At 38.1% G+C, this 27,108-nt stretch overlaps 2 protein-coding genes across 4 annotated transcripts; one reads left to right on the top strand and one right to left on the bottom strand.

Moving 5' to 3' along the window:
• Window positions 1-7,603: 7,603 nt before the first annotated feature.
• Window positions 7,604-19,217, top strand: hpcal1 (hippocalcin-like 1). Of its 2 annotated transcripts, XM_044169964.1 has the most exons (5): window positions 7,604-7,977; window positions 13,100-13,116; window positions 14,136-14,632; window positions 15,884-15,989; window positions 18,317-19,217. In XM_044169964.1, exons 3-5 carry the CDS (start codon window positions 14,255-14,257, stop codon window positions 18,412-18,414), a joined length of 582 nt encoding a protein of 193 aa, XP_044025899.1. In that variant the 5' UTR covers window positions 7,604-7,977; window positions 13,100-13,116; window positions 14,136-14,254; the 3' UTR covers window positions 18,415-19,217. The 2 variants fall into 2 exon arrangements, with proteins under 2 accessions (XP_044025899.1, XP_044025898.1); XM_044169963.1 differs by lacking the exon at window positions 13,100-13,116 and having other exon boundaries at window positions 7,605-7,977.
• Window positions 18,984-26,817, bottom strand: pdia6 (protein disulfide isomerase family A, member 6). Of its 2 annotated transcripts, none has more exons than XM_044169960.1 (13): window positions 26,657-26,817; window positions 26,160-26,301; window positions 25,209-25,266; window positions 24,287-24,413; window positions 23,881-23,987; window positions 23,644-23,771; window positions 23,232-23,346; window positions 22,400-22,540; window positions 21,160-21,244; window positions 20,715-20,787; window positions 20,475-20,633; window positions 20,242-20,338; window positions 18,984-19,682 (listed from the first exon to the last, which is right to left on the bottom strand). In XM_044169960.1, exons 1-13 carry the CDS (start codon window positions 26,673-26,675, stop codon window positions 19,611-19,613), a joined length of 1,323 nt encoding a protein of 440 aa, XP_044025895.1. In that variant the 5' UTR covers window positions 26,676-26,817; the 3' UTR covers window positions 18,984-19,610. The 2 variants fall into 2 exon arrangements, with proteins under 2 accessions (XP_044025895.1, XP_044025896.1); XM_044169961.1 differs by having other exon boundaries at window positions 23,644-23,768.
• Window positions 26,818-27,108: the final 291 nt, after the last annotated feature.

Genomic DNA, 27,108 nt, shown 5'->3' with positions numbered 1-27,108 from the left:
TGACAGATAGCACTTTACCTGATAAAAACTTCACTGATTACATGAAGACAGATCAAAGTTTATGTGCATGTATGCATGTACACGTACATACATGAAAGATTAACATGTGCCGGAATCCTTACATTTCTGCATCATTAGCATAAATATCCCTATGTTCAAATATTATGAGAGTCTCAGGACAAGTCAGAGAAAATGTGCATTTTTTAAAATTCTTATTTAATTGACATTCAACCAACCAGGTTGCAACATTTTTTTTCAAAAATATTGAGAAATTTTACTCTTTGGTAATTGTTGACACAGGGTAGCATTATTTGGAGAGTCACTGCATTACAGAACCTTATGCTGCACAGGTATTTATGTCATTGTTTTCACCCCTTGTACCCAAAGTATTGCACATAAAGAAAGATCACAGATTGCCCTGGTAGCTCACCTGGTAGAGTGCATACCATGTATCAAGGATGAGTCCTTACTGCAGCGGCTCGGGTTCGCTTCTCTTTGCTGCGTGTCAAAGATAAAGTGAAATGCCTAAATAAATAAATGAACCGGTAAAGAAAGATCACAAAATTATACAGTTAATTTTGTCAATTTTGATAGCTACAGTATTTTCATTTTAGAAGTATGATTGTTCATAGCAAAGCTCGCTCTGATCTGCCCATTAGTTTTTGAGTTGGTAACATAGACAAATAAACAGAAGCATTTATGTAGCCTCCTTGGCTGAGATAATAAAGGTGAGCATTAATTCCAAATTACCAAAAGGTCAATGTATTAGTTCCCAACCATAAAATTGGGACAGGAACATTGCATTGTGAAACTTTCTGGCCTTGTGAATATTTTGTTCAGAAAGTTATGCTATGTTTTGTCTCAAATGTGCTTTTTGCTTGTGCACCATTAGGCAATAAATATAGCATGTGAGACATTATCATTGAAAAGATGTGTTGATATCTTGTCAAAGATGTGTTGCATCAATACTGTTACTGACTGAATTGTTTATAGCATGCAAACATAAACTTTACATTTTCAAAACGGGAGTTCAGTCAATGAATTATGTTCTTTTTCATTGACTTACATTTCAGAAAAGTTCAGAAGTGTAGAAAATTTTGCTTGCAATTGCAGAACCTGCCTATGTAACACACACAAATTATTTTAACCACCATCCTAGTTGAAAGTCCCTTTTCTATCGCCTTTACTGAATCCTTACAAGTTGACTGCAGGTACCAGTCATTATATACACTGCACATCTGGCTTCCTTCCAATAGACATATATGCACAAACATAAATTTACAGACACACACACGCACATTGTGGACTTTGATTGGCAAAATTGAAAATTGTGTTGGATTCAACCTTTGTTCTACCTCTGAAGACCTCACTGACTGGATGCTGTATGCTCATAACTATGTGTGTATGTAAACATAAAAGCGTTTCTGATACATGAGTGAACAAGTGGAATACATGTCAGGCAAATTTATGGGTGTAATTGTTTTGTTATGGAACACGTTTAAATGATAATCATGTTCACAAACAGACACACAAACACTGGCCTTTATACACAAAAGCTATAGCTTGATCAGGAAGCATAATTGATCACTACAACAAAGAAAGTGAGACACCACAGAAATGGGGTGCAGGTATAATGTTAACCATGTCGGCCATCTTAGTTTGTGTTAGCATGCTAACATTTGTAAATTAGTACACAAAGTTTAGCTGAGGCGGATGAGAATGTCATTAGTATAATAAATGTCTGTACCAAATTTCATGGCAATCCATCCAATAGTTGAGATATATCAGTAAAAAACAAAAATATCAACCTCATGGCGGCGCTAGAGGAAAGGTGATCACCAAAGTCAGTAGGATACATCATCTGGGAACCATGAACATTTGTACACAATTTGGTGCTAATCCATCAGATAGATGTTGAGATATTTCACTGAATAAGTGAAAACTTTGAACTGCTGGTGGCACAAGAGGAAAAATCAGAGGATCACCAAAGTCATTAGAATATATCCTCTAGGGAATGTCTGAAACAAATTTCATGCCAATCCATCCAATAGCTGTGAAGATATTTCTCTCTGAACTACATAAGTCAACCTCATAGTGGCACTAGAGGAAAAGTCAGGGGCTCGCCAAAGTCAATAAGATTCATCCTCATGGGGACCATGAATGTCTGTACACAGTTTGGTGCATCTGTAAAGCATCACCTCTGCACCACAGCTTTATTTACTGCTGAAAAAAAATAAACATGCAATGTACAGACCAACTGAAAGGGATTTACTGCTTTTGGGTTGAACCACTGAAGCTAAATCGTAATATACGTTCAACTAACAATTATTTTGTAGTCAATTATTAATGTAGTCGCTATTGAAAATGGCACAATAGTGAAACATGACCATCATAAATTCTCAGAGCCCAAGGTTCAAATAACTTGTTTTGTCCAAGCAAATTCTAGGAAGGTATGTTCAGTAGGGCCACTATCAACACAGCACAATGAAAAGTGAAGTTGTGTGTGGAGTGCAGAGGATCTTTTTTGCGTTTAGTTCTTTAAATAAGTATTTGGAAACCAATGCATTGTTTTGGCAGTAAATGTTCAGTTGCACTTTTAATATTTATAGTAATATTTAATACTTATAATATTAGATTTTTATAAATAATAATACCTGTGGTAATAATTAACATGTATTATACTATCACACATTTACAATTTGTGACATACATTAATCTTGAGGTCACTAGAGAAGAGCATTTTAATGAAAATGGATCAGCTGAATAAGGTTAGACAAACACTAGTAGAGAATTCTTGAAATAATACATTTACTCTACATATAATCAGCAACGGCGTGTTCAGATTTTCATAAGGGCCAAGGGTGACAACAGAGCTTGCGATAACAGGTCTGTAACCAGGGCAGCACTTGGGCTGACCAGAGGACTTGGGGCTATCAAGGTGTGACTTTTGGGCAAACATGTTTCACAAATTCATTAGTCACAATTTGGCCTTACAATAGCTTTATAAGTGGCTTTATTTGATATATATGTGTGTGTGTGAATCATTTGATCATCAGAATTTTAAGATTTTAATACCAGAAAAGCTAATGAATTTTTAATGTTTAATGACGATGAAGAAGCCATCAAATGAATTTATCAAATTGTTAGTAACTGGGGCTCGCTGTTGACAGATGATTATTATGATATTATGATGTTAGTCTCACAGCATCTAATGCAAAGATCTGTCAAGAAGTGTCATCATATTCAACATTGTCAACTCAGAGCTACATGTACTGTTCATACCTACATGTTCATAACAAGAGTCAATGTAATTTTCTGACCATTCCCTAAAGCAAAACCTGTAATATGAAATAACATGGATTTAAGTCCACTAAGCATTTTGTTAAATGTTAATCACATATGACATAAATAACTACTTAACTACAAAACCCCCCTTTATAATTCAACTCTTGTCATGTATTACCTTACAGCAGAAGCTTTACTAACACATGCTCACATACAGATTACAATGTCAGTGCATTCAAGTCATACAGTCATTCACTTACAATCTACATCTAGAAACTTCTAGGAAGGTCTACTCAGCATTGCCATTATCAACACAGCACAATAAAAAGTGAAGTAGTTTTACAGCACATGTAGCTTATCAGTATATCAGCATCCACATGTCCACATGATTCTACTGTTTGCAGACTAATCATGTCCTTTCGACTGCAGCACGTTCGAAAACCTTGCATAATGTATAGACGTTTAAAATACTTTTTTTAGATGTTGCTGTAATTTTCATAAACAAACACGATTATGACAATTATAGCAACATCTACAAACCAACATGACCAAGATTACTAAGATAGCATCAGTTTCCATCTGAAATGTGTACAATGCACAGAAGGATCTGAATCTGTGGGAAGTCTGCTGGCTTGCCAGGGGCCACAAAAAGGAAAAATGGCACTGTTTCTCCACAAAACAGAGCTGACATGGTCAAAGTTTTAGGAGGAAGCTAAAAGCAGAGATGGACATCACTTTGATTATACAAACAAAATTGATTTATTCCAGGTCCTTGTTTTGCTCTAAAAGGGTTATTCAATTATGAAAGAAAACACACTTTACAATAGGAAACCACAGTGTTTATGGCAGATAAAGTTTAAATGAGAAAAATCACCAGTAGCATTGGTGTTAGATAGAAGTTGTCAATCATTTTATTAATGGTATTATTTTTATGGTAATTACATCAAAATACATCAGTTAATTGATCAAGAATACAAATGTGTTTAAATAAGACATGTTAGTGTACCATAACTGCAATGCTGGTCTCGGTAGGTCTCCAATATTGTTGTGCCGTCTGGAATCAGCTACACGTCAACAGGTAGACAAAGTATGGAAAACATTACACGTGACTTAACACGCGCAGATTGTGACTGTGTACTGATATGTTTTTAAATGGTTTATTCTTCGTGTCTTGTGTTGTTTTGGTTTTGTGTACCCTGGAATCTGTGGAAAGTAGTAAGTGTGAAGTGTGTGAAGTATCCTATAGAGATAAAGTGAATTGAAAATGCACATGTTACACATTGAAAATTAGGGCATGTTATTGTACCTCAATCAAGTTAAACCTTGATTTCAGTGCCATGTGCTCTCAAATATTGACAGAGGGCTATAGAGGGGAGCATTGCCCCTCACTCTGTGTAATGTAAAGACAAACAGATCAATATTTGAGGAGTGTGGGCTGCTTTTACAACTGCAGTGACTGCTTGTCACTAATCATGCGAAAGATTAAATGTACATGTGTGCCATGGAGGAAGGACAGCGGGTCAGCAAGTTTTTATTAAGACATTTAACACTATTTTGCAACATGTATAGTCTTGAACTTTTTATCCAATTCTTTCACATCAGGACAGTATAAATCCCTACTGGATCACCCATTACAACACAGTATGGTGCTATGTAGTCCAGTAACCAGAAAATAGTATATGAAGTAAGAACTGTTTCTGAAATGAGTGTAATTTTCTTGCGGAAACACACTGCAGATAGACCTGCTAAACAACCAAAAAGTAAAATAAACTCAGACTGAAGAATAAACTCATTGCTTGTCCCATGATGATCTAAATGTTTTTTTCTGAAGTATTTTCACATGTTGATAAAATTTAAGGTTAAATATTGAATTCCTGTAATCCAGAAAAGGGGTAAATTTCACGATATTTTTTAAGATATTGGCGCAAAATCAATTAATGGGTAACGGCAAAAGGTGACCTGTTCGGAGTTTGTTTGATGTTTATTTCATGGTAACATAAAAACTTGAACATTTTATGTACTCTTGTTGGCAAATAAGTTACCAGTATCCTGAAACCTGATTTATGTTAGGTTTATAGAGCAACAAATCCAATACTTTGCAAGGAAACATGCATCATTTTTTAGTTTGAGAGCAAATGAGAAAACATTTTAGATACCGTGTGAGACCTGTGTTTGTGTATGTGTGTTTGTGGTTGTATACATGGTAGGTGTTTATGTATGCATGAACATACTGTGTGGATAAAAGAGCAATATGTGTTTTTGTGGCAACCACATACTGTAATGTACTACCAAAACAAGCAAAAGGAAGAAGTGACACAATATGTCACCACTACATCCAAATACAGAATACTCTTTAGTTATTGGCTAGAAGGGGACTGTGCCCGTAAACACCCCTAGCACAAATAAATATAGCTGTCTGATCCCATAAAGCCCACCCATCACCTGAGTTCAAGCTTTAGGACAGACCTACCTACTTAATAACCAACCGACAACACCACAGTACCAGCAGAGTGGAGGGTTGTCAGCGGCCTCTAGTGGATCATTACGTTTCTGCAGAACAACACAGAAATTGTCCCTCTCCATACAGTATTCCTACATAACTACACTGTCTCATGTTCAGTCCCAGCAGCCATTATGTCCTGTTGTAGTGTCCTTGAGAAGGATCTAATACATTTAAATCCTTGCTCACTCGATTTAAACTTCTGTCCTGGATCAGAGCATCTTGATGCCTAAACTGCGAATATATAAGATGAAAAATGTAACAGCAGATTCAGCTAAATGCTGAAATTATTGATGAGCTTCTAATTTAGAAAAAGAGATGATACAATAGATTGTACAACATTGCACATAGAGATTGCTCAGTTGCCATGAAGATTTGTTTTGTGTCAATATTTAATATCTTCAAAAATAACCATTTTCATTACTACAAGAATTCAGTATTTAACCTAACATTGTATGCCAGTCAGTGTGATAATGGTTAGCAATCAACATTTAGATCATCAAGGTCCACTTACTAGCCTTTTTACAGAGTTTTCAAGTGCATGGAGCTGCAGTCAGGTTTTTTTTTTGGTCGACCTAATGTTTACAGTCTTAAGATTCTGTTGTGTCTATTTAATCTAGCTAAGGTTTAGCTTGTGAACAACGTACATTTACAGGTTTATAGTTTATAGCCTTAACATATGGTGTTTTATAATATGCAAAATGGTTTTACCTGTAGTGGCCACATGATAAGCTGTGTTTTATTTTTTATATGGTAAATTGACCCTCAAAAATATATTAAAGCGATGTTTTAAGGGAGTCACAACAGTGTTTTTCATCCACATCACTCCAGCAACAACAGGCTTGTGATAGCATGAAGTTACAAATTGGCAATAACAACAAAAGTAACCTCAGACTACTTTATCACTGCCTTACCCCCCGCCCTGTCTGTATTGTACTCACTCTTAGGTAGAGATAAACACTCCATGTGCTTATAGAAACAGGTGTCAGGCTTCAGGAAGAAACACATACACATAGTTAATTATTTATCCACTCACTGAAATGCTGACATACACACCACCCTGCCTGCAGTGTCACTTTAGCCTACACAATAGAGGTTACTGTCATAAGTACTGATCGATTAGTGTACATCTTCAGAGTAGGCTGAGGGAGAAGTCATACTGGGACAAGATGAAATTAGGTTATAACTTGATTATGTAATACCACTGCTTTCTAACATTAGAGGGATCTGTGGCAATTTGTATTAATCAGAACACATAATGATGCTGGTGTTTTTTTAGGCTGTAATTAAAGTCTGTCCACCAAGGAGGTCAATAAGAAAACACTTTCTGCATATTTCTCTGGGGGGTTACATCTTAATAATAGGAGTATGACAATAAAGTCTTGCCTGCAGGATGTCATATAAACAGAATTACTGTTTTTTTAATGGACTTCTGCATGATAACGTGTATGTTTGGTGCAGTTGCTGAGTGCTTCGCCTAGTATCAAGATTTCCCCTCAAATGTGAACCGTTTATTTTAGATATTGTGCTAATAATAGTCTCCAGTGATAATTTTCCACAGGACGCTGCTGCGACTGTTTCTACGATGGAAGAAGCAGCGAGTGTGGACGGATCCATCTGGTGTGCGGGGGGATTTGAAGTACATAAACTACAAGTTGGTCAAATAATTCTAAAATACCTTTTAAATAACGGCTACATTTATTTTGACACGTACTCTCATTCTTTAACATTACAAACTGCTGGCTCGCTTCTCCAGCAGCCAGGCGAAGTATGTTTAATCGCCCTGAAAGAGAAAAGAAAACCCTTTAGTAGTCACTTGGGCAAGTCGGATGAAAACCGAGCTCTGTGCCACATCTTCCACTAAACGATAAAGCCGCTACACCGAGAACTGGAGGCAGGACAGACTAAATAAGAACCTAGCTTAAAAAAAAACGACATTTAGCCTATTGCGGTCAAACTTCATATCTTATTTTTCTCTGAAAGTGTCAGACGGTCGTAAAACTCACTCGAACATCTTGAATTATTCTCGTGGTGGAGTTTCATCAATAGGAGGAGGTGTTAGGTTAGAATACTTTAAGTTAAGTTAACGGTTAAATTAGGCTGTTGGTGACGTCATAAAGTGGCAAAGTGGGCTTAACCGAAGTGGGCTTTTCAACCGGAAGACTCATAAACAACCGTTACTCCTAAAAGAGGTAAGTTTACATCACTTTATGAAAACAAAATACTCGGGGACCGAGGTGGTTAAAACGGCTGTAATGTCCAGTCTGCTCCGGTTAGTCTACCCTGGTCTGCTGAGGCAATTTCCCCAAGTCAGAAGAGGGTGTTAAAAGGACTACACCCATACAAGACTAACCCGAGCTACATCTCACCTAATTTACACTTCAGAATATGATAGTACTGTTTTAAAGTATTACCCAGTTGGCAGACTCAAAAACACTCAATATAAATTCTGCAAGTAGCTTGAAACATACTGTAAACAAATCCTGAATAAGTGTAATTGATATTAATGTATTTAGTTGAAGACAAAGTAGGGCTGGGCAATGTGGTATAAATCATTATCACAATATTTATAATGAAAATGCAAATGTAGGCACAACCACATAAAATAAATAAATAAAACTGTTCAGAGCGATGAGCTGTGCTCCACTGTTGGAGCAAACCTTTATATGTGTAAAACAAATACTTCAATAACTTATTAATATGATAATTAACTAATGGTGTAGTGGGGTGTGTGTGTGTGCCGTGATTGTTTTGTGTGAATGAATTTGTATTGTTGTGATCTTATGTATATGTAATTTGTTCTCCGGTCTGTCTTGCAAAAGAGATCTTGATCTCCAATGAGATTTCCTAAATAAATAAAGCATAACCAACTAACTAATTTTTTTTGTTGTAATTTTGAATTACAGCTTGCTTGAAAAAAATATTTTGGACAACTGAAATTTGTAGAATGATAACTTAATTTATTTTTTTTAGATAACTTCTGTTATGAATTGGTGCTATTTAAATAAAACTGAATTGAATTAATTTAATCACTACATGATTCTGCTGAAAGTCTATAAATGATAATACTGAGTTATTACTCAGCCCTAAGAAAAATATATGCTGTGAAGACTCAATATTGATGCACAAAGACCTACAGCTAAAGGGTGTGTCATGCTCGTTTGCCTACTCTGGTACTATCCATCCCTTAAAACTTTGTGTCTTGCCATAATTATGCTTGCAAGACCAAAGCCAACATGTGAAGAGTGTGTATCAAAATTGAAATAAGCCCACTCACCAGTTGAAAAACTAACATTCTTACAAACTCACTACTAAAATAAAAATAAACATAATGATTGTGCAGTTGTGAACTTTTGCTCACAAAACAGTTGTATTTATTATTATTATTAGTTATTATTGTTATTTTATGCAATAAAACAGTTTGTAGACTGGACAATATCAAGCAATGAGTATGCAGAAATCATTGTGGATGACTCTAAACAGAATAAGAAAATTGTTGCATTAGATGAAACAGCAGCAAAAAATTGAAATATACACACACAGAAAAAATGCTCTTGTTTCTCTTGAGTCTCGCTATATCTCCTGCCCTGCGTGTGCCCCAGATTGATAGTTACACTGCCTCCCTCTCATAAGTCTTACCACTACATCCTGTTGCCTTGACTACTGGCGTGTCAGGGGACTTCATCTTGATCTACTGCATGATTTTCTCTGACACAAGTTCAGAGAAACTGCCACAAAGCAGCACTGAAAGCGAAAATAACTGGAGAGCTCATTTTCTCTTTTTCTTCCTCTTACACTGGACCTACTCCTCACCCACCTGATGCAGTCTTAGTTACCAATAGTACACAGTACTTCAGTCTGCAGTGCTGCTCTGCTCATCCACTGCAACAGGTTATACGCACCACTAAAATTGGAAGTCTTTGTTCTTTCTGTGCACCGAACCATATCAGTTTGTTTGATTTACATTCCATTCAAAAGAGGCACAATATAGACAGCATGAAAAATATTTCCTGTCATGTTTATGCAGAGATGAGGATGGGAAATGTTCTGTGAAATGTAGTCTATTTTGGGTGGGGGTGGGGGCGGGGGTATCCAGTCGATGAACAAACTCTGTTTTAGGACTGCAATGAACACTTATTTTCATTATCTATTATTATTATGATTATTTGTTTCATTATTTGATTAGTCTATAAAATGTCAGAAAATACTGAAAAATCTCAATTTCCCAAAGTGCACGGTGACATCTTTAGATATGTTGTTTTGTCTGACCAACAGTCCAGATATGAAATGTATTATCATAGAAGACTAAGAAAACCAGTGATATTCATGATTTAGAAGCTGGAATCAGGTTTTTTTGCTTACAAAATGACTTATCAAAATATTTGCCAATCTTTTTAATTTCTTTGCCAAACTTGAGTTGTCTTTTGTTTCCTATACTTACTAACTGATGTACTGTCAGAGGCATAATGAGCTCCATCAGCTGTGTGTCATGCTTTATGGATGCACTACTGGGAGTTTGGCAGCCCATCTCCAGTCATGTGCATACATATATATCTAAACATTCATCTTTCCTTTTCTGACTGTCTTCTTTGCTAAACATGAAGTAATGCGCATCTGGGAAAAGAAAAAAGTTGTTCTTTGTTGTGACAAGCCATTACCCAGGAAAGGGGTGGGCCAAAGTATGGCAAACAGCAGTGAAACTGGCCTGGTAGGAGGTTTACAGGATCTCCACTGTAGCCTTGGGGAGGGGGCTACTTGCACGTCGGAGCCTCTGTGAAACAGTCTAATTAGGCAGGGAACCCACTGGAAAAAGTTGACCATACAGAACAGGGATGTCTATAGGGGTTGGGGACAAGGAGAGACTGTTGCTGTGTATACGAGGGGAATTGCAAACACTGAATGTGGAATGGCAATCTCGAGGGGCTGTTGTGTATCAAACAATGCTCGCAGACTGTGTTCAGTTTACAAACTTATTCTGCAACTCCAGCAGTCAAGGCAGTGAGCGCGTGATTCTCTCTGCAAAGGAGGTCATGTAGATGTCAGAGCAATATCTAGCAGTTATTTCTGATTACATTTCAAAACATTTTCCACTGTACCAAGTAGCAACTTTATAAACTGACACCAGAAGTGGCCAGTTTCCAGCTGTGAAAACGTATAAAACATCCTGTGATGTCTCAAATGCAGGCCTGTATGCATATGTAGGAATCTCTTACATTTTATAAGCACAAAATGAATAACATAAAGCTAATTGCCCAGTGTATTAAGGGAAGCAGATAATGAAGTGAACCACAACTTACTGAAATCAATTCAACTGTTTTCTTGCTTCATATGTGTTTAAAACAACAATTATAAGGCAACTGTTTACACTTAAGACCATCACCCTACTTTGTTTCTGTTATCCTGAAAAGAAAGTAACTAAAATAACATGGAATAAGCCTTAATTGCAACCCCTACTTTATCAGTGGGGTTCTAGTTTAGTTTTAGCATATTTCAGAAGTCAGTGGAATCTGTAAAAGTTGTTTGCGACCCACAATCTTTGATAAGTGTGTTTGTATTATTTTAACTAACAACCTCTATACCAGAGTACACGATGTTTTGCTGCCCCCCCAAATTACGTCTATCTCCTCTTGGAAGTAAACTCTTAATTTAGCCTCAGAGCTTCTTGAAACATCATGGCAGCACTTTTTTAGTCTTCCAGCCTGGAATCTTCTGGGTTTCATGTGGCTTTGTGTGTTTGAGGGAATAAATAGCAACGCCCATATTTATGTCTGCTCCAGCTCAGCCTGCACACTTAGCTGTCCTGGAAAAGTCCATGTGACCCAGAGCTGAGAAGGAGCTGCCGCTTCCTCATCCTGTTGTATGTTAGAGCGGAAGGACAACGGTCAGGCCTGCAGGGCAGTGTGTGATTTATACCATAGCCCAGTTAAAACATAGTCAGCAGACAATTACATTATATTCTCAAAGTGAGCATCACTTTTATTCTAGTGGGTCACTCCTACACAGTAACATTCACAACCTTGTTACAAAGTTGGATAAGGCACCACAAAATCCTATGATATGATATTGTGTTGTTATTATTGTAAAATGCAATAAAAGGCTTTTGCTCTGTTTTATACCAGTATCATTTGTATCAGATTATTTTCCTGGGATAGCAATGTTGGTCTGTTGGTCGTCCACCACTTTACTCCTGATTGAAATATCTCAATAATATCAACAATTATTTGAAAAATTGCCATGAAACAGACATTCATTGTGCCTAGAAGATGAATGCTAATTACTGTGGTGATTCCCTTGCTTTTCCCCTAGCACCAGCAGCAGCTCAAAGTTTTCTGCTTATCAAGTGAAATATCCCAACACCTACTCGATGGATTGGCACAAAATTTAGTACAGACTTTGTTTTGTGAACATGTTAGCATGCTGATGTTAGCATTTAGCTCAAAGCAGCACTGTGCCTAAGTACTGCCTAGTCTTAAGTCTTGTTCTGTTTCTTTCAACACTTCCAACAAAAAAAAAAACAAGCTGGGATTAAATGTAATAGCAATTAAATATTATGGCATTGTAATTTTCAAAATCTTACACACCCCACTGGTTTGAAAACATTTTTAGCCTCATTCGTGAAGGTTATGATGGGATTTGTTTTTAGTAGTTCCAACCTTTATGGAACTGCTGTGCCCTTTACTGATTTCATAATGTGCACGAATAAGAAATAAACCTTATTAATGTGTTGTGCATCTGGTTCCATTGATTTATTTTCCATCCATAAGCCTGAGTGACATTGTTAAGAGTTTTTGTCACTGGCTGTTTCGTAAACCTGCCTGCCTCTCATGTTACTCTGTGACTTCGATTCATAAATCCGCAGGAAATTACACTGCTCTCATTTGTTCTACGCCCGATAGAATTGTTCTGGTGCCAGTAACACAAGAGCGATGGGATTTCAATGATTGAAAGAGAGAGAACATGAGGATAATACATCTCTCTCTCTCAGATACATTCATTATAGGTAACTCAGAGAAGTGGAGGTGTTATTCAGAGGGATTATTATGTAATGAACCACAGGTATTAGCAAAGCAGCTCACATAGTATAGCTGGAAATAGTTTTTCTTTCTATGTGTCATACTTTTTCCATTCTTTTTTCCTCCCTGCCCCCGCACATCTCTCTTTCTGTCCCTCTCACACACACTTTACCAGATACATGTTGTAAAAGATTAGCTCAGCCATCATGTGTTTTTACTTCTTTAATCATTTTTTACATTCTGAACCATGTTGATCTTTTTCTCTTTCTTTTGGTTCTTTCTCTTTCCTTCTTTCACACAGGGGCACACACACTAAAGGTGAGCCTGCTCTCAAACCTCCTATGAAATACAAATTTTAGATGGTTAATACTGAAAATGTTTGAGGTTATTTAGGAGTATAAACAGATGGATGGATTTCATTTCGTCATGTAAACTGCTAATAAATGCATGTCATTATACCACTTTTCCCTTGCTGACAAAATATATGAAACAAATATTTTCTTGGTCACTTAAGTCGGCCCCCACCACCCCTTGTTAACTTAAAAAAATCTGTATTAAAACTGGCAAGTGTCATAACCTTTTTGCTTACCAACACACCCATGTTTACCTCTGATTCATCAGTGGGTTGCATGCACAAAGAGTCCCATCTAATACATTTTATGCTGTTATGGTTTTATTCTGGATGTGTTGTTTTTATGCATCCTCATATCCCCAATCATGAATATCCCTGCATACATGAATAAACTGATTTAGCAGAATATAACCATGGAAACAGAATTTAGACAAACCACAGAAACTAAAGGTGAATAGGCCCAGGTGGTCAAATGCTTCAGTGTCCTTGTTTGCATTGGTATTTTTTTTAGCCATCATTTGTGTTTCTTTTTAATCAGTGCATGAACTTTCATATAAAGATGGGGATTATTGTTGAGGTGAATATCTGGCCTTCTCAGTAACAACAGTTAGTATCTGCCTGACCTATTGGAAAGGGGCTTTATTGAGAATTACAATGCCCCAGGACACTTGTCCCTCCACCATGCAGTGAAGGGTCAATAAATTATCACCTTGCCAGAGGATTCATACAGTATCCACGGAGACCAGGCTACCCCCACCCCCAGCACACACACACACATAGATACACATATTATAACCTCATGACATCTGAGTTGTAATCTTATCTCTATTTTTCTCCTGTGTATCGACTCTCAACTGTCAAGATTTATCCCTCAGCACATGTTTTATGAGAAAACACTGCTGCAAGCTGAGAGGAATTATCGAACCAATTAATAATTTATGATATTCACACAAGGATATTAATGAGGGTTGTTGGTCTCCTGCAGGAGCAGAGAAAGCCGAGCAGCCAGCGACGTGGAGAGTAAAAGCACAGGGAGAGTGGAGAAGTGAAAGGTGAGGGTACAGACACCAGCCCAGCTATCTGCCTGCCTGACAGTGCTGTGTCATGGGGAAACAGAACAGCAAGCTGCGACCCGAGGTCCTGAACGATCTGAGAGAAAACACAGAGTTCACCGACCACGAGCTGCAGGAGTGGTACCGCGGCTTCCTCAAGGACTGTCCCACCGGTCACCTGACTGTGGAGGAGTTCAAGAAGATCTATGCCAACTTCTTCCCCTATGGAGACGCCTCAAAGTTCGCTGAGCATGTCTTCCGCACGTTTGACACCAACGGTGATGCTACCATCGACTTCAGGGAGTTCATCATCGCTCTGAGTGTGACGTCTCGTGGCGGGCTGGAGCAGAAGCTGCGCTGGGCCTTCAGCATGTACGACCTGGACGGGAATGGGTACATCAGCCGGGCAGAGATGCTGGAGATAGTTCAGGTGAGGACACACTATATGACTAATACTACAGAATAGGGTTTCCTCATGGATGAATATGCTGTATATACCAGTCTCTTCAGCGTTACTCTGCATCATCTGAGATAAATGTTACCTGATGAGGTTCCAGCAGTGCATCTGTTTTTCATACAGACCCTAAAATGTAGCTGATATTATACAATGATTATTCAAATAGAAGGATTGTAGGAGTAAAAATCTGAACCCAGAAAAGGAGAGGGAGAAGGAAGATATTTAATCACATTTCCTTTCCGTTAGCACATTTTAAGATGAATCTACAGTATATACATAAAATATGAAATGTAATTCATATAAAACTAAAACTAAACTAAACAGTTTTTTTTATTCCTAGTCGGGCTGCAGATAACATTTTCATCATCAATTACTTGCAATTTATTTTCTTGATTAATAGATTAATTGTGTGATCTATAAAATGTCAGACAATAATGAAAAATTATGTCACAAATTCCTTAATCCCAACTTGACGTCTTCTAGTGTATTGTCCGAACAGTCCAAAACCTAAAGTTATTCAGTTTACTATCACATAAAGACAAAGAAAAGTAGCAAATCCTCATAAATTAGCAGCTGGAACTGAGAACTATTTAATATTTTTACTTGATAAATTGCTGAAACAATTAATCACTTATCAAAATAGTTGCCGATTATTGATTAATCCACTAACTGTTTCAGTGCTAATTCCTTGTGTTGCTGCATTTTATCTGTGTCATTTGCAGGTCTGAATTCATAAGGTATTTTCACCTCACATCATGGATACAGGCTGCCCTTTCTGTATTTTCTTATCACTGTGGCTATATTTACTCTTCTAATATGGTGAGCTGAGCAGCCTGCAGGGCCATATCAATATTGGCTCAGTCCGTTGTGTTTGTGGATACAAATGAATGTAAAAAAAAAACCCACTCAAAAGCATCAGTGCTTTTGTTGCTGTAGAATGCTTTCTGTTTTCCAGCAAAACCTCTTTCTCTCATCAAAGCCACAGACCTTTACATGATCTGAAATGTGTATAGTTTTTGAAGATGACTTACTGTGAGTGTGACAGCAGGATTTAGTTGCTAGAACACCATCATTACGAGGTAGCAACAGAAAACAGGTCAAAGCATTCAGACGAAAGATGTTACGAATATGTTATTTTTCATCTTTTCTGCCTCAAAGCTTCACACAGACAACCAACCAAATTAATATGCACATAACAGCAATCATTCTTACGCTCCTTTATAGGCAATTTACAAGATGGTGTCATCAGTGATGAAGATGCCCGAGGATGAATCAACACCAGAAAAAAGGACAGATAAGATCTTTAGACAGATGGACATTGACAATGATGGTAAGACTGGTGTTTTGTTTTTTGTGCATGCTTTTGGGAAGAGTTTATTGCAGACCAAAAGTCCTTGGCAACACTTTACTTTAAGTTAATTTAATTAGCTTTTATAAGCACTATATAAACATTTCATAAATGGTTAATAAATGGTTTTAATAATTGGTGTAGTTGTAAGCAGATAAAAGTGTTTATTAATGCATTTGTCAACAACTATAACTCCTTCTGTGGGCACCCATTAGTGGAGGCTGGTTTATAAACAGATAATGAATGACAATATAGTAAAACACAGTTGTAATAATATAAAATGTGTTTAATAGGGGAAGTTATCATTTCTGACAAATGCTGTGCATTAATAAACACTTAACATTATAGTGTGTTTATTAAATGTTTGTATACTTCTTAGAAATGCTAAATAGGGGGACTTAAAGTAAAGCGTATGAGTATGAGTATGCTGGTCCTCCGTGACTCAAAGCGAAACTTGAAAAACAAAAGTAAACTAACATGACTTAGCTACTCAGTTCCACTGGTTAGGAGAAGGCAGCAAAAATATAGCAGTATCATGAAAGATTAGTTATGTAATAGTCTTTGACATTATACACTTACCATCACAGAGCAGTTTGGTGAGTAACAGGAAATATGGAAGACGGACAACAGAGAGAGAAATAGGATGTCACATAACAACACGACATAACACGAACACGACTCACAAGATCATTAACAGCCTTTTGCATCTGAGCCTGCTGAGCCACCTCGATGCCAGTGGTTTGACATTTAGTGTGAAACGGTGATGCTACACCCATGTGATATGTACCTAAGCATTTCCCAAGTCTTACTGTTCTGAAGGTTTGTGACATGTCACATCTCGGTAAGATATGTAGAGCTATTCATATGGCAGTGGGCAGCTCAGTTTGTTTTGAATTAGAAGGTCAAACTGTGTCTCAGGCTCAAGTTTTATAACATCGCGTGGCACCACAGACCAGGCCTACGGCTGCAGCTGCAGTGGAGGGTAAATCCACCAAAACTCAGTTAACCCAGATGCTGTGTGACAGCAAATTAAACAAATTATGGCGTACTGTTGCACAATCAATCACAACTTTTAAATCACTCAAAACTTATCTTTAAAAAAACCTTTTTATTAATGCTAGCACACTGTTTTATTTCCAACATGTGTTATCTGTTTTTTATTATTGTTTTTATCTTACATTATTGTTGGGTATTTTATTCCATTTTATTTTTGTATTTTTTTAATTGTCTGATTTTATTTGCTTCGCTGTCCTGTAATGTTTTAATCCTGGTTCAACCATGTAAAGCACTTTGCAACTTACTGAAAGTACTGAATAAATAAAGTTTATTATTATTATTATTTTATCTTTGTAGTAGTCAAAACTTATATAAAGCCACAGGAATATTTGCAACATTTACTGCCAGTGTCAGTTTTATTTTGCAGTGTTTACCATTGTTTGCTTAGAAATTTTACTAAGTAAGTAAGATGTAAAATATTAAAATAGTACAAGGATGCCTGCTGTTAGGGATGGCTAAATGATATCAAAATAATGAATATCTCATAACTGCAGCTCATTTGGTTGTAATACAGATTAAAACATTTCATCACTTTTAATACTTTTGCAAGGTTTTTGCAGATATAAAATTCACTTTCATTCGTTCTACATTTTAATGTGTTGCTAAATATGTAGTTGTCCCGTTTAGACAAGAATCCCAGATAATAGAAATATTTATAGTAATATAATAAGTAATAATAAAGTAATAATTAGATTTTATGTGTATAGACATATTTTACTCATTTAATGTAATTTCATTAATAATTATACAGTTATTATGGCCAGTACCAATTAGAATTCCTTAGAAATTACTTACTAAAAGGAGGTACTATTATTTTCATAATCTTTTAAACAATATTCAGTGTTGGCATCACTAATATTGATACTTCAATTAAAACATTTTTTTTTTTTAGTGTTGCCAATTCCTACTTTTTGTGCTAATCAATACACCCAAATAATTGCTGAATTACATGAAAATAGCACAACAGCATCACCTGCTGGTTGATGTGACATGACAGCTATGAATGACTCAATCATTCAGTCATAGAAATGTTAATGCGAGTTTATTGTAATTTATTTAAAAGATTTTGTGTACTTTGCCCGTACTGTGATCACTTGGGCAGCAGTGATTAGATTTTAGGCATGTAAGCTCAAAAGGAACATCAGAAGCTTTGCTGTTGATTTCAGTGGGTGGTTGCTGCATGATTCACCCCTCCATCACATCGACATCGACTGCTGCTGACTGTGAATATTTTTTTGGTCTCTGCTTCACAGGTAGATTGTCTTTGGAGGAGTTCATTAAAGGTGCCAAGAGCGACCCGTCCATTGTCAGACTGCTGCAGTCGGATCAGGGAGCCTCTCGTCAGCTGTGAGGACAGAGACAAAGACAGACACACACTCTCGAATACGCAATCACAAACCCACATCCATCCAGCTTTCTGCTGTTCACCTGGTAGAGGCTCGGCCGTCATCACACCCCCCTCAACAGACAATCCTTTCATTTTAACAACACTCCCATGTTTTAATGTTTACATTAATGGATACTTCTCTTTTGTCAATGTGGCTCCTTTTCTGTGGACTATGACGTGCTTTCAGTTCAGGTATTCAGTTTTTCTGCTTTTCCAAAGCTCTCTTGCCTTGAAATCGTTTTTACCTGTTCTCCGTAAGTAGAAGTGCCATATCATATATTTATACTGACTGGATTATGTGCTCACAAGTATTATGACTCCCATTATGTTACACTAAGAGGAAACTAATTACATCACTTCATATAATTTGATTTGACTTAACTGTGTTGAAAAGTGACTTGTTGTTCAGGATGTCAACTGTAACTTAACAACTTGCTGTTCTGAACAAGTTCTATATGCCTTTGGTATTGCATGTGCTCGGTGATATGCGTTTTCTGATAATGTAACAGTTTACGTGAATAAGGAGGCCGTGATTGTTTTTATTCCTTTTTATTTTTGTAACAAAAATGTTTTGTTTTCACACAATTGAAATAAAGTCGTGTAAGAAAAATCTACACAAGAAGTCCCACAGTATCCCCTTGTCCTGGACATGATGCAAACCCACCAAGATTCACACTTACTGGTTTAAAAAGAGAAAAAAAAAAAGAAAAACTTTGTTTTATATATAGTCACATCAGGTTGGACATTGAAGTGTTACTTTGACAAGTCCACATCTTAAAATAGGTGCTCGAGCTGAAGAGTGGAGAGGGGAACAATGTTTGAAAAAGACTGAACAACAGAAATGCCACATTCAGAACCTCCTCCCTCCTCTCCTCAGCTGGCAGGGGCTGTATAAATATGCAGCTTCTAGTTCAGCAGGTATGTGAGGCCGAGTTCACTCCAGGGACACGACACACGCCCCCCACCCTCCTGTCCTTGTGTGACTGACAAAGATGATGTGAGAAACTGCAGGTGTCTCTCGTGTGTCTTTTCTGGAGTATTTCAGTAACTGGGCGACCGGGCCTTCTATTCGTCCACAGGAGAGGGGAGGTGGGTCGCGCAGGACCAGACCAGACCAGATCCAACCAAGCCAATCTGGATTAGATCCTGCCCCTTTGGGCTCATAACTCATCCTTATCAAAGTCGTCGTCCAGGTCTACATCACTGAGGTCGTAGTCCTCCTCCACAGGAAGCTGTGGTTGACAATGAGTACAAAATAAAGACAAACTGTTAGCAAAGATGGGGAGAAGCATGAAAATGTTCACTTCAACTCATTTATAGAATACAAACGTCAAATTATTATCAGTAGAGCTTAAAAAAAATTTGTGTTTTTTGCTGGACTGTTTGTCTGCAATACATAAAAACTCTGGTCTCTTCTTAAATTGAGACTAAGAACTACAAATGGACTTTCATTCTGTGAGAAAACATCTGGATTTTTTGGGAGCACTCCTACTGCCGTATTACATAACACTGTTTGACATATTCTTCTGTGTTCATGACTGCTTTACAGAGACAGCAAGGAGCAAGTAGAGGTTTTTTGTATTAGGCCGGGCAGACACTGTATGCAGTAAGGCCCATTTTAACCCCAAATTGGTCGCCCCTGATTACGTAATGTAAAAAATGTGTAAAAAAAAAAAAACATACAGTGTTTGCCCAGTTTAACGCGGATTTGTTGAAGGACTCAAATCTGCTACCATCTGTACATATAATAAGAAAATCTGACTATGAGACGACTGTGATGCTCCCACTCACCTGTCCGTCTTTGCCGTCCCAGGGCTCAACAGAGTGAATCTTGGGCATGGCGCCACCTCCAAATGTGGCAGTTGAGCCACGGCCCACAGAAAGCTCCCTGAAGAGAATATGAACCACATGAGCACCATCATTCAGCTTACTCTGAAGCGTATTTGTATTTTGATTCTTGCAGCGGTGGGGAAAAAAAAAAAAAAAAAAAAAAAAAAAAGATTAGACGACAGCCACCCCCCTACCTGAGGAACTCATGAATGCCAGTCTCACTGAAGGAACCTCTGAGCAGAGCAAATTTCATCTTGCGTGTGTTGATGGCGGCCATGGCAGGGTAGCCAAATCCACCAATACCCAGAGAGGCCTCCAGCTCCATCTGAGCTCCAGCCTCAGTCCACAGCCAGCTGACAAAAGGGAGAGCAGGCTGTTAGTTAGCCATAATTAGTCATATGAATGGCAATCCATGATTGGTCTCTCATCCTTACCCCCACATCTTCTTTTTGTACTTCTCAGACATCTTCATCATCACCTCCAGGTAGCCGTTCCTACCTGCTGCGCCTGTTGAGATGCAAGGACAGTGGATGGTGAGTGATTCAAGAATTAAAAAAGGGTCTTATAATGAATCTGTCTTTGGAGTAAGAAATATCCCCACACCACTACTTTTCAGCAGTACTTCTGCTTTTGATTAGCAATTGAATAATAAAGTATATCAATTCAAATAAAATTCCAGTGAACTGTAATCACATTAAAGATAACTCATCAACTGCATTGTAGTGCCCCCAAAAGTTCAGTGTTTGTTGTTGACACGCAGTGCAAACCTACATCAGCTTTTTTTTTTTTTTTTTTAAATTGATTTAGTGTTCGTTAAGATTACATTTCTGAACTATTTAACATGTTCAACGTCAGATGTCTGTGTGTGTCTGGTCTTACCTGTGTCCAGGATGTGTGGCAGGACAGCAATTATGCACAACTGACTGTCCTCACAGGTCTTCTTCAAGATGTCTTCATTGAGGATCTGAGAGACAAACATTTACAATACACCATAGAAAAGGTTTCAGTCGTAGTCATCTGGACACTGCATTACATCATTACAACACAGAGCCCAAGAAGTGCCCACCGGCTCAGAGGGTAAGAAGAAAGAGGAAAGGCATGTCCAGAATGCACTCTCAGCCTGTGGTTATCCTACTTGGACAAAGTTAAAAGAGCCAAAAAACAGGACAAAAGTGTAACAGAACCAAGAAGGAACGGTGTCTCCATTCCTTATGTATCTGGACTGAAAAACTACAAAAAGGATCTTTAGACAGCACGATGTTCCTGTTTTCTTTAAACCAGGCAACACTTTAAGACAGAAACTCGTTCACCCTAAGGACAAGTTGCCCACACAGAAACAGAGCAATGTAGTTTATTCAATTCAATGCAGTGAGGAAAACTGCAAAGAACGGTACATAGGTGAGACCAAACAGCCACTTCACAAAAGACTTTATCATCACAGACGACACGCTAACTCAGGATTACAGAGCGCCGTGCATTTGCATCTAAAAGCTACAAACCACACATTTGAAGACAGCGAGGTGAAGATTCTAAGTAGAGAGAAGAGTTGGTTTGAACGGGGCATCAAGGAAGCCATTTTTGTGAAAAAAGAAAACCCCTCTTTGAACAGAAATGGTGGTCTGAGATTCAATCTGCCCAAAGTCTATCACAGTGTATTAACACCTTCGTCACACCAATCACATGCTAATCAGGTACTTAACAGTGATGAGGTAGATGCAGCCAGAAAACAATAGGCCTGATTACTGGGCCATCTTGGAAACAATTAGGTCAGTTTCAGGTGAAACTAGCTAATTAACAGATACTCAGGCAGATTCCTTCCTGAGGGCAGGGCTTATGTAACAGAGTAGCTTAAATTTCTAGTTCTAGTTCTAGTTCTAGAACACTCCTGGACGAATGAGGGACTACACCGTCTTATTTACAATACCCGCAAATTTAACGTTTTATGGGAATTCTTATGAATTTCTTTTATTCGTCTGGTCAGACATGGTGGTGGTGTTAATGAACGGATTAGAAGTTGAAAAACTGACATTTAAAAGATGATAGTCTTTTGGCCCTTCAAGTCTAATTTTAGTTTAATATCAGCACTACGAACTTCCATACATGAATGAAGTGTACTGACCTCCAGCAGTTCAGGAGAAGGGGCGTGGTCAGAAAACAGATCCAAACCCCTCTCAATGATGTCACCACGGGAGCGGCCTCCTTGGTAGTCTTCAGGCTCCTCGCCTTTGCGGAAAATCTTGATGGTGGGAAATCCACGGATCTACACACACAAAACACACATATTGCTTCAGTTCTGTGAATAATTGCCTTAAATTCAGTTGCATATTGATATTTAATTAGTGATTCATTATAGGAAAGATATCTTTTAATTATTCTATATGATACGTCTGAGTGACATTCAGTAGCAAGACAACTGTTAGATTGTTAGTTGACTTTTGACTTTGAAGCTGGATTTCCTCAGGCAAAGTCAGCCTGATTTAATTAGTATGGTCTGACTTACTCCATACTAACAACATAGTTTCATAGCTTTGTTTGGACAGTAACAGACATATTCTACTAAAATGCTGCAGACTTTAATTCAATGTCCAATGCCAGTAAGAAGAGCATGTAAGTATAAGCAAAGACTTCGCATTTCAAACTTTACAAGCAGGCATGTTTCGAGGTCAAAGCCACATATTCAAAGCAGATAAACCTTTGTCCCTGGGCTTAGTGGCCGGTGGATTATCATGTTCACCGACTAATTTGGCTATTTCAGATTTATTAAACTTATATGATGGCTAAAACAGGGATAGACAAGCTTAGCAGCTGTGGCAAAATATTTCCCACTTTGTATCCTATTGTGCAGTAGTGTTTGAACTGAGCAGTGCTGGTTCTCACTTTTGTTTTGCGTCGACTAGTACAGTTGTATTTGTGCACCAATGTACCACATTAACTTATCGATTCTTACTCACCCCGTAGCGGCTGGACACAGTCTGATGCACAGTAGCATCTACAGCTCCGAGGCGAACTTTGCCCTTGGTCTGCTCCTTTACAGCTGTGGCTGCAGCTGCCCACTCAGGCTCCAGGCTATTGACCATAAAAGCGATGGTTAAGAAAAACTGATGATGATATACTTAAAGAATTAAATCCACAGTAGAGCTTCTGAAATACTGACTTCAAATGTAGAAAATGTACTATCTTCAAATTTAAAAAAGGTGTTGCAATAGCTCAGATCTCACTGAACATTTTTAATAGGGATTAGTTTCTACTGAAGTAATAGTTACAATTAAGTGTTTTCAGTGAGCCCTGTGGATTATCCAGACTTACTGGGACATTGTTTCCAGAAAGAAACACTGTTTAGTTTTTGCAACTTTTGCAACTCACTTCTTGCAGTGTCCACACCAGGGTGCGAAGAACTCCACCATCCACACGTCATCACTCTCCAGCACCATCTTGTCAAAGTTGTCATCAGTGAGCTCGACCACATCCTTTTTACTGCCTCCGCCGCTCTGCTGGAAGACAGTTGAATGTTATTTAACCATGTTCACTGAAGCGTTTGATATTTCCAATTTCAAATAACTGCAACAAAAAGCTTCTGCACATGTTTACTACTGTATCTACCTGTTTGCTGTAGCCAGAGCCGCCAGACTTGCCGCTCAGCCTCTCTTTCACCAGAGAGCGCAAAGCGTCCATGGCTCCGTCCACGATGGCCTGGCTACTGCGTCCGCCTGAAGGGTGAAGGCATGCAGAGGTCAGTCATTGCAGCCAAAAACAATACTTGATTATAGAACCTCAGTCTGCCTCACAATAACTTCAAAGCAAAAAGGTATGTTGCCTCTTTGACACCTACATCCCCTTTCTGCTAAACTATTCTGATAGAAATGATTATAGTTATCTTTTCAGAAAAGCTTTTTAACAGGGCTTGGTATGGTCACTGTAGAGGAAGAAAAAAAAAAAAAATCAAAATCACAAAGCTGCGTATTGAGCAACAGAAGCTATTTGTTTGGTACAGTGGTTTTGTCTGTACCTTGGTACTCCTCTGGCTTGTTCTTATTGGCTCCAAAGACCTTGATGGTGGGGAAACCTCTGACGCCATACTGACCACCCAGTGACTTGTGCTGGTCTGCATCTACTGCACCGATCTTGACAATACCCTGAAGGTTTTCAGAACAAATAGGCTGGAGTGTGCAGTCTCAACTTTTACTTCCAGCAAAATATAGCAAGCCTGTTAATCATTTTCTTCACATGACATTTTTCAAGCATGTGAATGAACACGTGCAACAGTTACTTATGTATGCAGAATAATACACACAATGTTATTTAGATAAATAATATTAGAGGTGATAACTTTGTGCGGAAAAGCACATTCCATGAAATAAACAGTGAGTCTTGTTTTTATCTGGAACAAAGTTGATAGTATTCATTAATATTTGACTACAGTCCCATATCTGCCTCTGTCTCCGTCTCACGCCTCCGTTTGCTGTCATTCTCAAAGTTGTGAGCTACAGCTTAATAATCAGCTTCAGTGTTGTCTTTTTGGTCCTGGTCTTTAATGATACAAAGTAGTAAAATGAAACAATTTTCTCAACTAATTTGTTTGTTTTAGCTGAGTGAAATGAACAATGAATGCCTCTAGTGTACCTGCATGGCCATTATATCTGCCTGATTATTAAGTAATTGTTTCCTATGTCTAAATATCTAGTGAAAGCACATCATCATAATCATATTGTCATATTGCCAATAGCAGTATTCACTAAAAATATGCTGATATTTGATTTTGTCATCGATGCCCAGCTCTGACAGGACTAGGAAATGTTTTTCAATAACTGATGAACGGTTGAAGCTTTTTCACTGAAAATGTTTCAGCTGATACAACAAAGTCTGTCAGTCAGTCAGTCTGCAGCCCAACTGGTAATAAATGGCAAGATGACCAGAGACGTTTTGTTTACCTTGAGGGCAGTAGCAGCCTTCTTCCAATCTGGAGTCAGATTTTGACAGTGTCCACACCTGTGATGACAAACAGTGGAGAAGGTGGGAGGAACAAAAGATTAAACTGTTTTATTGCTAGTAATCTAGTTTTACAATATAGACACACTTCATGAGTTAGAAATCGGTGGAAATGAGATAGATGGATGACAAACAGTATTCAAGTCCAGAAACATTTGATTTTATCAGGAGATATTCCTAAAGTCAGTCAGTCATTCAGTACGGGGCTGCTGAATGTGTTCAAAATACATCACAAGTACTTGTCGCTCCTATTAGTCACAGAACCAAATGATCCAATATTAAACACATCCAGTGAATATTTAACACCTTTTAATGTACATAGACTTCAGGTGTGCACATCTCCACTGGCTACTTGTTCATTACAGAATTGACTTTGCTCCTGGTATATAAAGCACATAATGGTCCGGCCTCAGGTCACAGGACAGCTATTCCCTCCCAATTCCCATAGTTCAATCAAAATCTGGCAACTTTTAAGAAGGAACTCAAGTCATTTTCTTAGTTTAGTTTAGCTTTTAGTTTGTTGTGTTGAGTGTATGTGTGTATGTATGTATGCATGCTGTCTGACAGGATCTATGCTGAAACATATTTTCTACTGTTTTTACCCCTCTGTAAGGTGCTTTGAATGAGATTATGCTCTACAAATAATCTCAAACTGTGTAACTGCAATCCAACCCAAGGAGGAGCTATCAGATTTGCATACAAGCCTCCACAGTCTCTTCAGATCATAAGGTTAATGTTTCGGTGAGGAGGAGCAATTACAAACAGATGACTCAAACATCACTGAGTCAATGTAAGATGCTTATATTGAAACTACGGTCACTGTGTCACAACTTGGTTGATCTGAGGACACTTGTTATCACTGAATAATGGCCACCAAAATTACATAGACTCACCAGGGAGCGTAAAACTCAATCAGCCACAGACTGTCACTTTGGATCACCTCCCTGTTGAAGTTGGAGGGGGTGAGCTCAACAACATCATCACTAGCTGAGTAAAAGGCTTGGACAGACAGGACCAGGGAGCAGCCCAACACTCCTGAAGGAGAAGATGAAGATGAAGATACAAATGGTTTACTCTCAACAATGTATGCTCAAATGTGTTCAATTAGATAGTCAGACCAGCTAAAGTAAGCACTGACAGGACATCGTAAGCCCATTTAAATACACTTTATATGCAGAATTATTGCAAATGTATGTAAAAGCAAGGGAAATTAACGTTTATTAATTAACTGATTAAACGATAGCGGAGGCCTGGCACTGCTCTGTGCACCTTAACTTAGCTATTCAAGCTAACCAGAGTAACGGAAAAACAGTTAAATACACCTAACATTAACAAATTCACAAACATTACATTAAATAGAAGTAGGAAATCTGTTGCTGTTTTCACTCACCAAGTAAAAGCGGTCTCATGGTTTTAGCTACTCTCTGCTCGTCTCCCCAGTTAGCAACACAAACAGACTGCTGCCGCTGCGTCTGCCACAAAAGTAGATCGAAAAATCTCACCGTGGCCCACGCTGATTGGTCCGCTGGTGGCGACGCTGCGCTTCAGCCAATCAGCGTGCGCCGTGTAGTTTATAGAAACGGTACAATGAAGACAAGAAGGACTGGAAGAGAAAGGAGGCAATACGTAACTCCACCATGAGGAAATGCAACAAATGTGACAAGGCTGACTCAGTCTAACAAGTCTAATGATAATGTATAGGTGTATCATGTTCATATACATATTTATAAACAACCCATTGACAGTTAAGCTACAATATATGACAAATACTACCACACAGAGTGATACATGTCTTGAGTTAGTCCCAAAGAGAAACTGAATCCATGTAACATATATCATAAA

Source organism: Siniperca chuatsi, linkage group LG16, assembly GCF_020085105.1.
Source record: "Siniperca chuatsi isolate FFG_IHB_CAS linkage group LG16, ASM2008510v1, whole genome shotgun sequence".
Lineage (NCBI taxonomy): Eukaryota > Metazoa > Chordata > Actinopteri > Centrarchiformes > Sinipercidae > Siniperca > Siniperca chuatsi.
This window is presented reverse-complemented; position numbering and strand designations above follow the sequence as displayed.